The sequence below is a fragment of the Rutilus rutilus genome (genome assembly GCF_951802725.1).
Source record: "Rutilus rutilus genome assembly, chromosome: 25".
Taxonomy (NCBI): Eukaryota; Metazoa; Chordata; class Actinopteri; order Cypriniformes; family Leuciscidae; genus Rutilus; species Rutilus rutilus.
In genome coordinates, this window is record NC_140229.1 from 19,874,130 (window position 1) to 19,887,734 (window position 13,605).

Here is a 13,605-nt window from a genome sequence, read left to right on the forward strand (position 1 = left end):
ATTTCAGGACACTGTCGCTGCTGTTCTGTTCGCTTAATCTAACAGCTGATTGTTGCAACAGACAGTCCCTGTAAATATACATGGGGTGCTGGGAGGCAGAACACTGGTTTGCTGATTGCATTTTTGCAAAAGCTGACTTATATAGTCACTAGAGGCCAAAACTGCAGGAGCTATGGGTGTTAATTCAGTGAAATCACAAAATACTACGATTTTTTTGATTATTATTATTAATAAATATATTACACACACACACACACACAAGTAAAAATTCAGTTCTTGGTACCATAGCAAAACCATTTTATTTTAATAGTATTATTTATTTAACCATTTGAAAATAAAAATATTAAATAAATGAAATTAGTTCATTATTAATGCTGTTAATAATTATAAGTAAATAATACATTAAAACATTAGCACATAGTCTTCAAATATTGTTCAATTAAGTAAATATTGCATTAAAAGATTAAAGGAAAAGTAATTAAAAAAAATAAAATAATAAATTCTCAGGTCTATTACAGTTACACTGCAAACCTTAATGCTCAGATCTACTTTCTACAATAATCTAGTTAATCATTGTTTTTAATTGATAAAATTAATTGACTGTTCTCTACGATGGAGAACACTACTTAGGCCAAGGAAGAAAAAGAAACCAGTGTAAGTCAAAAATGATTACAAATACAAGCAGAAACAAAGGCATTTCCCACTACAATTTAAGTCCATTTCTTTGAAAAGCTATTTGCTGCATATTCAACATCAGGGTCCAATTCATTCTTCTCCGAGTCAGATTGCTCACTTAGCACATGTAGGTCTGAATGAACAGCCTATTGCCAGTAGATGGGCAGAAGTGGCACCATGCCACAGCTTTCAAGAGCAGGCATTTCCCTCTCTAGATATCACTACCTCATTTATCTTTCACAGTGACACATGGCCGCCGATTAAGATTTACACAAATTTGAATACCATGAACATCATGTATTAGTTGGGGACAAACAGCACTAAAGCCTAGCGCACGCTTCAAGACAACATTTCCCTAGAAGCACTTTTAGCTAATTCATGAAAATCGTGTCATTCGTGCTGACAAAACTGTCAGCAAAACGCCAGTAGGGCCAATAATCGAATTCGCCATTAAGGTGTGGTGGTAAAAACTGCTCTGGTTTACTACACAATATCCTGTACTTGGCACAGTATATAGGTTTCTGCATTGATTTTGCTTGCTCTTAAATGTGATTCAATGACATAGTACTTAGTATTTTCGATAGGAAAATGTCCTGGGCCCGATGTACTGCAATATGATCATTTATAACACGGCTGTTTGCTGTAATAAATAGGCTATATAAAACCTGACATCCCCGTGAACAATTCAGTAAAACACCAATATGCCATTATTAGAAATGGACAGCTCTGGATTAGTAAAAATGACAGGGCTTTTTCAGGGGGGATCGTTTTATCTAGAGGTATATCATAATTATCTTAAACTATTAACTGTATAATGCGTTGAAGTTCACGTTGGCACCTCATTCATTACGTCACTTTTCAGTGGCTTTTTGTGTCTGATTTACAGTAGAGTAACAGCATCTCCAGTCACCCTGGACTAATCCAGGGTTAAGTGCTTTGCTTGAGGCTTAAACCACTCAGCTGTCAGTCCACATCTTTCACAATTAGATTACCACTAGTTAGTCACATTATGACTTTTGTCACAATACCAAAATTCCAGTAGTCAGTACCGAATCCGATACCATTACAATTGTACAGTTCTCTGTACCAATTTCGGTACCACAGCAAAATCTGTCGGAACTATTTTTCTATTTTATTTAACTATTTGAAAAAATAAAAATAAATTTACATTCAGTTCAATGGCTTTATTATTTATGACGGTAATCATAAGTAAATAATACATATAAGCATTGAAGGCTACATGCTAAAAAAAATATAAATAAAAAATCGATTCTTAGATGCATGAATCGATGATTCTGAATCGATTCACAAATGTCAAATCGATTTTCAAAAAAAAAAAAAAAAAAAAAAAAAAAAAAATTATATATATATATAAAAAAATCTTTTTTTCTAATAACGTAAAATTGACGCGGAACTCTAAAGCGGACGTGCAGTGCGCGGACAGACTGTGGCGTGCACATAACAGAGACGCATGATGGCTGAGCGCCAAACTCGAACGGCGCCCTCTTCGTAAAAGCTAACGTATGGAAAATTGCCAATTTCATTGTGACCTATTTAGTATTTTTTGTATGAGAGCTGCTTTCTGTATCTATGGTTTAGTTTTCACATCAATATGCTGTAAACCGATCTGTTATACGTACGTTATGCTGCCCTCCACAGTCACAGTGTGTATCAGTGCAATGCCAGTCACAAAAAGTTATATTTTGACCGTGCTCTCCGCAGATGTTTTCACTTTTGATTGTGGTATACAGCAAACATTTCAAGTCATAACTCTTTATTATTTAGTTGTGTATAAGAGCGGCTTTGTATGTTACTAATTATTCAGAATATGCGCAAGTCCACAAGCATTATGTGTGTATGAGAGCTGCTGGCACATCATTCTATATTTTTGAACGAAAACTGTTTGTGATTTTACTACAGCAAAATGTTTTTTTGTCTGAGGGATTATATTGCTCAATGGAAATAACAAAAGGATGTTGGTCAATTATTAAATGCTAGAGATTCAGAATATGCTGAAGTTTGTAATCATTTACTACAAGCATGCTGCTAGTACAGGCACACATTTATTTTCTTTGCAATGTTGGGACATATGCTGGCAAATTACAGTGGACTTGCCAAATCACTTCCATTTGTTTTATTAATACAATCATTATAGGAAGTAAATTCTTCATGGGTCATCATAAATACTTTGCTTTAAAAGTACCAAGTAGTCACACACACACACACACACACACACACACACACACACACACACACACACACACACACACACAAAAGATGCATCGATAATCGTTACCCTCTGAATCATAATCGAATCGTGAGGTGCCTAGAGATTCCCAGCACTACTACATGCTGTTTAAACGCAAATATTGCTTATAAAAAAAATCAAGTGAAAAATAAGCAACCTTCTATGCACACGTTATTAGTAGTAGTACTATTTTTAATACATGGAGACCGTAGCTAAATCTACTGTACAGTAGCCTAATATAATTATTTCTGTCAATTTCTTGCAGTTAAACCGAACTTTTATTTTGACGGGATGCCGTGAAGACCTTTGAGTTTCTGTGTGTGTGTATGAGATGACGATAGTTTTTCTCAAATGAAACGGTAAAATGCTCATGAAGTGACTCTCAGAGCGGCTCTGGAGATGAATTTCATCATGTCATCTATCGTGAGGCAGCAGAGACTGAAACCAACGCGGGCGTCACTCGTGCTTCAGTGTGTGTGTGTGTGTGTGGTAAATGAAATAGTTTGGCATATAAACATTTGAAAAAAGTTTAACCATGTTTCTATCTGAACTTTCACATTATATTAAATATAAGGCTACTGTCTGGACACTAAATAGCTGAAAATGATCTTTATATTAAACACATTCTGTCTACCTTAGGCCAAAACAAATAGGCCTACATTCCAAGTGCTTCTTTTCCACTTGAAGTCAACATGCATTTACAAACTATTTTTTTATTTTATATGCATTTCAGCAAAAACAGTGTTTAAAAAATAAAAACTGCATGATTTTATCCATTAGGACTGAATTGAGAAAGGAGCCAGACCCTGAAAATATTAGCAATTTCAAATATTGCCAGCACAGACTTTTAAGAAGGCTTTCAGACCAGAACATGCAGACTAAAGGTCAAATTCACTATCAAAGCTTCTCAACATATCCCATTGGTAATGTTTCTTGATTTTTTTCAGATATTTCATTATTTGCTATTATTGCCACGAAAATGATTTTTGAATATTGGTTAAAAAAAAACACTGCCAATAAAAAAAGGAAATTAATACTTGTGTTCAATTTCAGCCAAAGTAGACAGATATGAATGACACTGTCCCGACCTGGGGGAAACTCAAGAGTTTCAATTTACGTTCAGTGTAAAGCCCGGGAAACACCAAGCCAACGTCAAAGAACTAGCCGCGATGAAATCTGACTGTGTTGTCACCAATAAGCTGCGCTTGAACACACCAAAAGGACTAAAGGTGACTGTCAACAAGCACTTGCGTTCTACACCTGCGTGTACGTAAATGTCTGTCTATATCAGCAGGTTTCAATAGTCTATGTTTGCCATTCAAAAAGGGAAACCGTAACTAGAAGCGCTTGCTTACCATTTTGAACATCAATCACGCTGATCACTATCTTCATTCCAGTCAGTGCATTCGAACGCTCAAGTAATTTGAACAGCCTTCGGTCTGTACCGTCTTGATTTCTTTGCTCGCTTTCATCACTTTTATTCTCGTGCACTGACCTGTCCACTAAGCTGAACAGCCAATCAGAGTTCTCAATATGCTGAATCGGCCCAAAAAAACCAGACGGCGTCCAACAAGAGCCAACGGTGCAAAACACACCGAAAAAACTAAGCCGGTCGACGCTCAAAACCGGACCGCCTTTGCCCGAAGGCCGCCCGCCGGCTTGTTGTGTCTGTTAATTCATTGACAGAAACATGGGATTGCTGAAAATGTATTCTGGCTTCTTCAAACTTTCAGAAAACTAAGGTTGACTTTAGTGGCCGAGTTTATTTAGCCTACCACAGAAAAGTCATTATTATAGCTGAATAGTTAGCTTGAATTCTGGAGAGGAGCATTTTGCTAATGTTTCATGTTAATTATATTGTTACTTAAGCTGTTCTTTAATATTTAATGCATGTTTAAATAAATCCATCATGAAAACATACCAACTGACAAGCTTCACCGTCTAGTTTTCCACTGCACGGCACAGCTCAGGTTCCAAGCAAGCGGAAACGATACTAAAATGTGACGTGTAAACACTGCAGATCACTGATTGGCCAGAGAGAATCGTCACTACCAGCGTCATTAGATTTGCGACACAAGACACCAAACCCGAACAAACAAACTTCGCCTTGCAGTGAAAAATATCAACATGCCGAGAATCAAGAACACCCTTCCATCGATATGCTCCATTGGTCCTGTGCGTTTGTTAGTGTCGCGTTTAAGATTATGTCACGGCAGTAGAGGCGGCGCAACTATAACGATCAGTCTATGATCACACCCACTTTGAAGCAGTAAAACTGCAATGGAAAAGCAAACCGAGCCATACAGGGCTCCTGCCAGTGCCACCAAAATTGTATATAGGTCACGCTGGCACAACCACGTTGCCCAGCATCAAATGTGAAACGAAATGTCAAATGACACTCCCTAATATCTATTTTTTCCACTCGTTTTGTTTTTGAATTAATATTAACATTATGACATATGAATGATAATTAAAGTTAATTTTATCTACACCTCAAATTAAGCTCACACAGTGCTACCAAATACTTTGCACTTTCTTGATGGCTCTGGTGCTGCTGCCCTTAAATGTTCGTCTGGAGCCCCTGTGAAGTTTAAATAAAACTGCACATTGTAATTCTGTACATTAAGTCTATTTATTACCAAGGCATTTGTCAGTAAAACAGTCAAAATGGGGGAAATGTGAATAACTGCGTTGCAGGTTGATTTAAGGTGTGCCCCCTAAAAATGCTCAGTTAGGGGCTACAGCTCTCCTAGTAAAAACAGTTGGAGCCCTGCATAACATGCAGTGGAAAAGTGCCATAAGGCAGGGATGACCAAACTCGGTCACTCAGTTTAGCTCCAACTTGCCTCAACTCATCTGACTGGAAGTTTCTAGAATGCCCAGTAAGAGCTTGATTAGCTGGTTCAGGTGTGTTTAACTGGGGTTGGAGCTGAACTCCGCAAGACAGTGGCCCTCCAGGAGCAGGATTGGACACCGCTGGTTTAAGGCATTACTTGCGAGAATGTAAAAAAAAAAAAAAAGCTGACATGTACAGTATATTTACAGAATTGATGTGTCAATATCCAGCCCCAACCATAAATACTTTTAAAAAGACCCATTTTAATCACATTATAAGCTAATGATAAAGGCATTACACGAAATGCTGGGGGCATGTCATTATGGCGTATACTTTAACGACAATTTCACTTAGTATAACAGCAGTGCTGTGGCGTGTACATGTACTCATCTGCCTGCCACTGTGGTAGGTGACCTATAAATAAGAAACCTGATGTGTAGAAACCAAAATGCATGCTTGAAGAGACATTTTATTATATCTTGAAGACAGATGACAAAAGTCATCAACTTGCACACCGAGAACACACGCATGTGAAGAGTTTACACACTTTTCTTCATGTCAGCCGTATTTCATGCATTTTGTTGGCAGCCTTAATATAGATTTATCAGCCACTGTGGCTGGTGGATAAAAAAAAAAATTTGTTTTCCCACACTGATTACGACACTGGTTAACATCTAGCGAGTTCTAAAAACTAAACAAAGACAAGAATAAAAACACTACCCTACTTATTCCACTTCTCAATCTATCGATTTATAACTGCATTGCAATTTCCTTCCAAATAAGCAAATCTTAAGACCTTGGATGTCTGTATATCAAACTAAGCAGACAAGTTGAAATGTCATTTAGAGGCAAAAACGGTCAACTATAGTTAATGGCCTACAGCCCTGGTGTCACAGTTTGTGTTGCTGGAGCATCAGTTATGAATGAATTAGACGTTTGAAGGCATTTGTTAAGCTACGGATTATAGACGTATACTAGGCAGATTGGTTAAGCAAAAAAAACAGGATTAAAAGAACTAACATATTTTAAAGATCAACCAAGTGCACTTCTACATGCTAAGCCAATGCATTTTGAATATTCATTTTTGAAGTATACCTATTTCATGAGAATGAAGACCATTAAAGACAAAAGATTTGCTTAGGTGCTTTTACTCTTTTAAATGGATTAGTGTAGTAGGGCCTACTTGCTCACATGCAAACTATTCGTCTAAAGCCCTATTCGGACGGGATTAACTTCGCAAGGGTAGATGGAGTAATGTAGTTTTACCACAGAAGTCTGTAATATTAATGGCCAATTCGCACAGGATAAAATATCTCAGTAAAACTTGCAGAAATGGGAGGGGGTCATTCGATTTACGCATGGCCGTCACTCTCTTGTCGTCATGTGCGTATCACGTTGCTTCTTGATATCATGTCCGCAAACACACATAACCTATAATTATATATATAAAACAGTTATGTCCGGTCGAACGTTGTATAAATTAACTTCAGATTGGATTGTGTTGGTAAAAGGCACTTATCTAATGCTAAAAGATGTTTCGTGCCTCTAACAAGTGCTTTCGATCTTCTTTCTGATCTGAACGGTGTGTGGAAAACACAGTTTTGCCACAGACTTGTCCCAGCGTCTAGAACGCAACTGACTGCTTTTTCAAGCGTCTCCATACTTACATAGGAAAACTACTTTTAAACAGGAAATTACGGAATATTTACAGCGGGATTAGTATTACCTGAGGTAATTTTTACTGACATTGTCCGTAATGATTACTGAGATGGCACATTCAGACGGGACTAAAATCACAGAGAAGCTCTGGTAATTATTCCTTTACCCCACCTGTCCATGTTAAACTAGTCCCGTCCTTAAGTCAGTGTGACAGATCACTGATAACGTCAAGTGTGCATTTACTTACACTACTTCATTAAAGAGCTGCCTGCTAAATAAACAATTATAGGCAAATCAAAGCGTTTTGCTGTCCGACAACTCCAACTGAACAATACCACGACTGTTCAGGCAAACAAAAGTCACTGAATGCCGCGCAGCCAAGGCATTAGAGATGCAGACGGTTATGAACACCTACACGCCAGTCAAACTTCCTGGAAAGACCTTTTCATCAGCCAGGCCTAGGATAACTATATGAGTGAAATTTATCTGACAAAAATAACAGAAATCATCTTCTATCAGTATAAGCTACTGATGTACAAACTTCACTATTTGTCTTATAAGTACAAATAAGGCAATGATAAACTTCTGAACACTATTTATGAACATGCCACATTTCATCTATCCACTTACAGCCATAAATCAAAATGAAAATATTGTATATAATGGGCATTTAATCTAATATACATTTACACACACATACATTATCTATCTATCTATCTATCTATCCACTTTTTATATGAACGATTTTATGTTCTAAATATTACACATATTATGCATATAACGGGTGCAAATGATGTGCATATTTTTGCAAAAGACTTTCAAAAATCTCAATATAGGCCCAAAACAAAACTTATCATATATGGCCCACCAAATTTGCACTCTATCTCCAGATATATCAATTCCTGTCCAGAAAGAGTCAAAGAATGAGGCACATGCTGTCATTCATATCAACTAAGAGAAGCTACGTCATGCGTGAGCTGAAGAGAGTCAAAATGAAGACAGCTGAGTTCACAATGAGTTGAATATCTTGTTTACACATCTCGGCCTTGTTTCAAAACCTAGTGTGCTGCCTACCCAGAGAGCATTTTAGGGCATCATATCCGCATCACATTTGGAACGTTTCACGTGCGTTTATGACGCCCGAACCGGTTGTCTATAAAGTCAGCTCACTAGATTTTTAAAACACAGCCTATTTCTTACATATACACAGCTCTCTTCCTTAAAGACAGGATTAGAGCAGCTAATGAGCTAAAGCACCGCAACCACGACCCAATCTACGATTACCGGCCACTGATTCAGACGAGAAACGATGAAATATTGACAAAATCAATGAAAATATATGGATTTAATAATGTTTCACGTTGAATTGGTCGTGTTAGCACGTTAGCGCACTGCATTTCCCTTTGTGCCTCTACTGAATCAACCGTGTTACAAATAAACACACATACACACGACGGAAAATACGTATTTTTAATAGCATAACGAGTGCAAATCATTTGTGAGATAAAATAAATGAAATGAATGCTGGTCTAACGGCGGTTGAGATTAAAACACCAATCCCGTATATAAGAGAGCTAATCGGGCTACATTAGACCCAAAATACGCCTCGAACCTTCACCGGAGCGTAGTGCAGCCGTGTTAACGGCAAAGACTGAGGCTAAATCACACCTTTCAGGCGCTGACAGTGGTTATATGTGTGGGTTAAAGCGGGTGAAATGTCGGTGTTTTGTGTCTGAATGGTTGCATTTGCTGGCACTCACCAGGAGTAGCTCTGCTCCGCCATGTCAGTCAGTCAGGCAGCGGCTGCGGACTGAGGTTCGGCTCAAAAGACGAGATTATCTCCTCCACACGCTCACGGTTTTCGCCTTCTTCACTGAGCCCCCTCCGATAACAACATGGCGATGTGTTTCCTTCGGCAGCTCGCAGCAGAAATGACAATGATTGTGGCTGTGCTGCTAGCCGAGGCTAAGAAACAAAAGCAGTCCAGAGAAAACCGAAACGTTTCGCTGACTTCAGTTGGCTGGCTGTCTGTCCTCACAACAGGCCCCGCTTTCAAAGGCCCTCAGATGAGCTGCAAACCCATCTTGGGTGTGCATGCAGAGAGAGAGAGTGGGAGAGCTGTGTGCTGGGTTTGCCCCGATAGCTGTAATGGAAGCGCACGGATAGCTTTGTTTTCTATGGCGAGCGCGCGACTGTCGCCCCTACCAGAGAAGTGCGCGTGCACGGCTTTGCCCACACAGATAAGACTCACTGAAGGGACAGGCTCTCCCACTAGGTGACATGCAGTATTGCAGTTTCTGCTTGACATGCTTCTCAAAATTGGCTTTGCTGAAATAATATAGTAGGCCTACATTTGAAACGGACAAGTATTAAACAGGCCACGGAGCTGCATATAATTAGCTGTCGGAGTCCATGATAAAAAAAAAAGACAGAGTGCAATCTCTTTATTTACTTTTCTGTGTAAATGTAGCCTATGCCAATTTCTCTATGTAAATAAAACCACTCTATATGTTTTTCTAGCGAAACCGGGGGCTAGTTGTCACAGATTTTTACTCCATTTATCATTTCTCAAGGTAAGTTTCTTTTTGAAAGTCAGTTTCTTGCCAACAACGCAAAAAATATACAGTGCACTGAGCACATGGTGTCACAATGGAACCTTTTTAACAGCATTTAAAGGCAAGGTAGACGATTTGTTCCAGAAACACTTTATGTTATGCTGGTTGAAAGTCTCTTCACACCATGATAGCAATCACTAAGTTAAGGAGTGTTATCGCACTCCATTTGAATAAGTGTGAACGCTGCCATCCGAACCCTGGTGCCACCAAACAGGCAGAGCGAGACCACTGAAAAGATGGGTCTCGGTCCACTTCCAAAATTGACTGGTGTGGTTCGAATTAAATATGGACGCAACACGGATTAAAGACGTGTAAAAGAAACAAAAACAGGACATGATGTCACAAGATGAGACCCTAAAAAGGACAGAATGCTCAAGCATACCTGTTTTTCCCCGCCATAGTAGCAATGTTGCCTATCACAGTTCGGTACAGGCATCAGAACCGCGTCTCCTCGCTGCAGATCGTTTGTGTGTGTGACAGAGGGATTCTTGCCGCTGTTTTGACTCCTTTACACATTTTATAAGCTCTTCACGAGTTCTCAGCTGGTCAAAATACCATCATATATAGGCTATGGACATACAACGAGCACATTTAGCCCAGAACACATCGTTTCGGATGTTCCGTCACGAAATATATTGGACTATCAAATGTTTGTCCAGTCATTGCATTCGATCTGCTATGCAGAGTTGTAGACAGACGTCAATCACTGAGCATCGCAACCGAAACAGCAGCCACCTTTTACTGTTTCTCCTGAACCACAACAACAAGCTTATGGCTCTGTTTACACCTTGTATTAAGATGCGTTTTGGTCAATCGGATCACAAATAGACAAGGGAGGGAGACACATTCCCGTTTACACCAGGTGTTTTAATCCATATAATTTGTTCTCTTTTAACCACTTCTGTCCTGATTTCTTTGAGGGGAGGCTATGGGCAGGTAAATGTATGTTTTTTTTTTTCAGATCTTTCGGTCTAATGGACAAAATAAGCTCGCGCAATTTACACATGAACGCGCCCGGAGACAACGGAAAAACATACTCTCCGTATGTTTTTCCGTTGTCTCCGGGCGCGTTCATGTGTAAATTGCGAGAGCTTATTTTCTGCTCTGATAGACGCAAGATCACGCTGAACGCTGCGAGTGCGTGTGAGAAATCAGGAATGGTGAGAGAACATTGTGCTTGGTACATTTTTTTGGCTTCAAACCAAACTTAGGTCTTTAGCTGATAAAGTTTAAATCCTGTCAGCTAGCGCGCTTCCCATAATGTTTACGCATTAAGTCAGTAGGCGTAGAGTAGGTGGTCTTTTGTGGCTGTTCGTACACATTCGACCACATGAGCATTTACACTACGAAAGCAATCCGGTCTAATGCATTTTGAACTACCTCTGGAAGTGGTCAAAAGTGGCGAGCTCAAAACGTTTTAGACACCGTTTACACCTGTATTTAGCCTCGTCCACTTGTGAATCGATCGACCAAAACGCATCTTAATACCATGTAAACTTAATAATATGTAAACGGGGCCTATGCTGCGTTCACGCCATAACTGTATTTTGGAAGATATGGAAACCTGTGACGTTATACTCGGAGCAGTTCGTGACTTGAATCAATGCGTTTTAGTGGCAACACTATCAACACCGAAATGAATCTGCAGCAGTCAGGTGGCACAGGTCAGCTCTCTTTAGGTTGTTTATGTTTATTATTATTGTAATGTTATGTGCTTTGAGACATGAGGTAGTTTAACGCCGTCTCTCATGATGCTTTTGTTTGCTCCCTGCTGTACACTAATGGTGGGTTGAACTTGAATTATTTTTTTCATTTTGACTAGGTAGCAACGAGTTGTCTCAGAGATTCATTCATTTTGTGTTGACTGCGTATGCTCAACATCCAATAGGTTATGTACAGGAAACAAAAATGATTAGTTCACTTCTCGAGTCTTCGGGTTCGGGCCCGATTCGTTCGTTCATCCCGTGACAGCCCCATAGAGGCTATGCTGTCTGTACCGGAAAGAGAAATAATTAGTTCACCTCCCGAGAGAACGAATGAAAGAACAAAAGAGCGAATGACTCAGGTTTGGAGGTGAGGTAAACTAACTGACTGCCTAGCCTGAAGACCCAGCTAAGCAATGAATGAATAATTTCTGTTTCTCATAATTTGGCCTTGCATTGCAGGGTTTTTTTTTAATTCGAAATGTAAGTAGATGTGTTGAAGAATTTGCCTATTAACATTTTAAATATATTCTGCTGAAATGAACGAAATGACTTGAAAAATGATTTGCTCATTTTAACGAACGTCAGTAAAATGATCCGTACGTCCTATCACCACTGTACATTTTCATGTGTTTTGGAGAAGGAGTGGCTTTGGAGAGTTATAATTATATTATATTAATATCAGGGCTTGACATTAAAGGTATAGTGGAGGATTTTCCAGAATTTTAGAAAAGAACCGCACTCTCCACTTTTTGAAAAAATGCACACGCGCAAAACTCTACCTGCTCCCGAGAGGGAACGCCTATTAAACGTGTGCACGAGAGAGCATGCACGAGCCTAGTTCTCCTCGTGCACGCTCTGTTTACAAGTTGCTGTCGGTGCGTGACTTGTGCCAGGGCTAGCATCGCTAATCATAGCTTACATTAACTTTTACTAGCAGTGATTTTAAATGGATTTCTCCAAACAGCATGCCAAACTTTACCTGTCGAGTAGAAACTTTGCGACTGAGGCATCAGTGGGAAGCCCAACCTGTGCTTTTAGCGCGTGAAATATTCTCCCAAAAACACTCTGGTCTTGTTTCTTTCTTCAGAGGCCTTTCTCTTCTTGTCATACAATTCGTAGACACTTTTTCTCTTGCGACCCTCAGACATTTTGAAAAAACCCGGTGAGAACGGCGAGCTTCAATGAATGGCTGAAACCGTAGCTCACCACACACATACACCTGAAAGTGCAAATGCGCAGAAAGTGAAAACTACCTAGGGACGAGCACGTACGACGGCCTTACGTAAACATATCACCAGAATGATTGACAACTAGGAGGACCAATAGTCTTGATGATCCACCCGGAAAAAGAAAATCCTCCACTATACCTTTAACTTTTTTGCTCACCAGACACTGTGGCTTGTGGTTTGCCAAAGTTACTAGCCACTCATCATTTTCACTGGCCACAATTTTAACATCGATATCATGGGGAAAACTTGCATATAAATATTTTAATATCATCTCATAAGTTGGCAGCAGGAATATTAGACTGCTGTCACTTTAAGAACGGACGCACAGATCCATTATACTGTTAACTTGCACATACGTGTTTACGTTCACTTAAAAGATAACTGAACGTACGTGAATACTCGCCAAGATGGACATTTTGTCATTATGTTGTGTGTATTTGACTGTTTAAGCACAATATATATGCAGTAAAAAAAACCTCAATTTAGTACCGAGAGGCGGCTTTATGTACCACACTTTGGGTGTGTGAGCACAAAATCTGCGGGGATGAGTAAAATTATGAACAATACACGCAATCCCACACCGAAATTCAGGCCCTGTAACACCAACAATATTCATCCAGAGCAAATGAAACGAGTG

General features: G+C 39.3%; 1 protein-coding gene across 1 annotated transcript in view; it reads right to left on the reverse strand.

Annotated features, from left to right (window-relative positions):
• Positions 1–9,632, reverse strand: part of sppl3 (signal peptide peptidase 3) — a 33,843-nt gene extending 24,211 nt beyond the window's left edge. Inside the window, exon 1 of the mRNA XM_084401440.1 lies at positions 9,179–9,632. Within this exon, the coding sequence (XP_084257566.1) occupies positions 9,179–9,201 (23 nt within the window). The 5' untranslated portion in view covers positions 9,202–9,632. The remainder of the gene's footprint in view (positions 1–9,178) is intronic.
• Between the last annotated feature and the right edge of the window lie 3,973 nt (positions 9,633–13,605).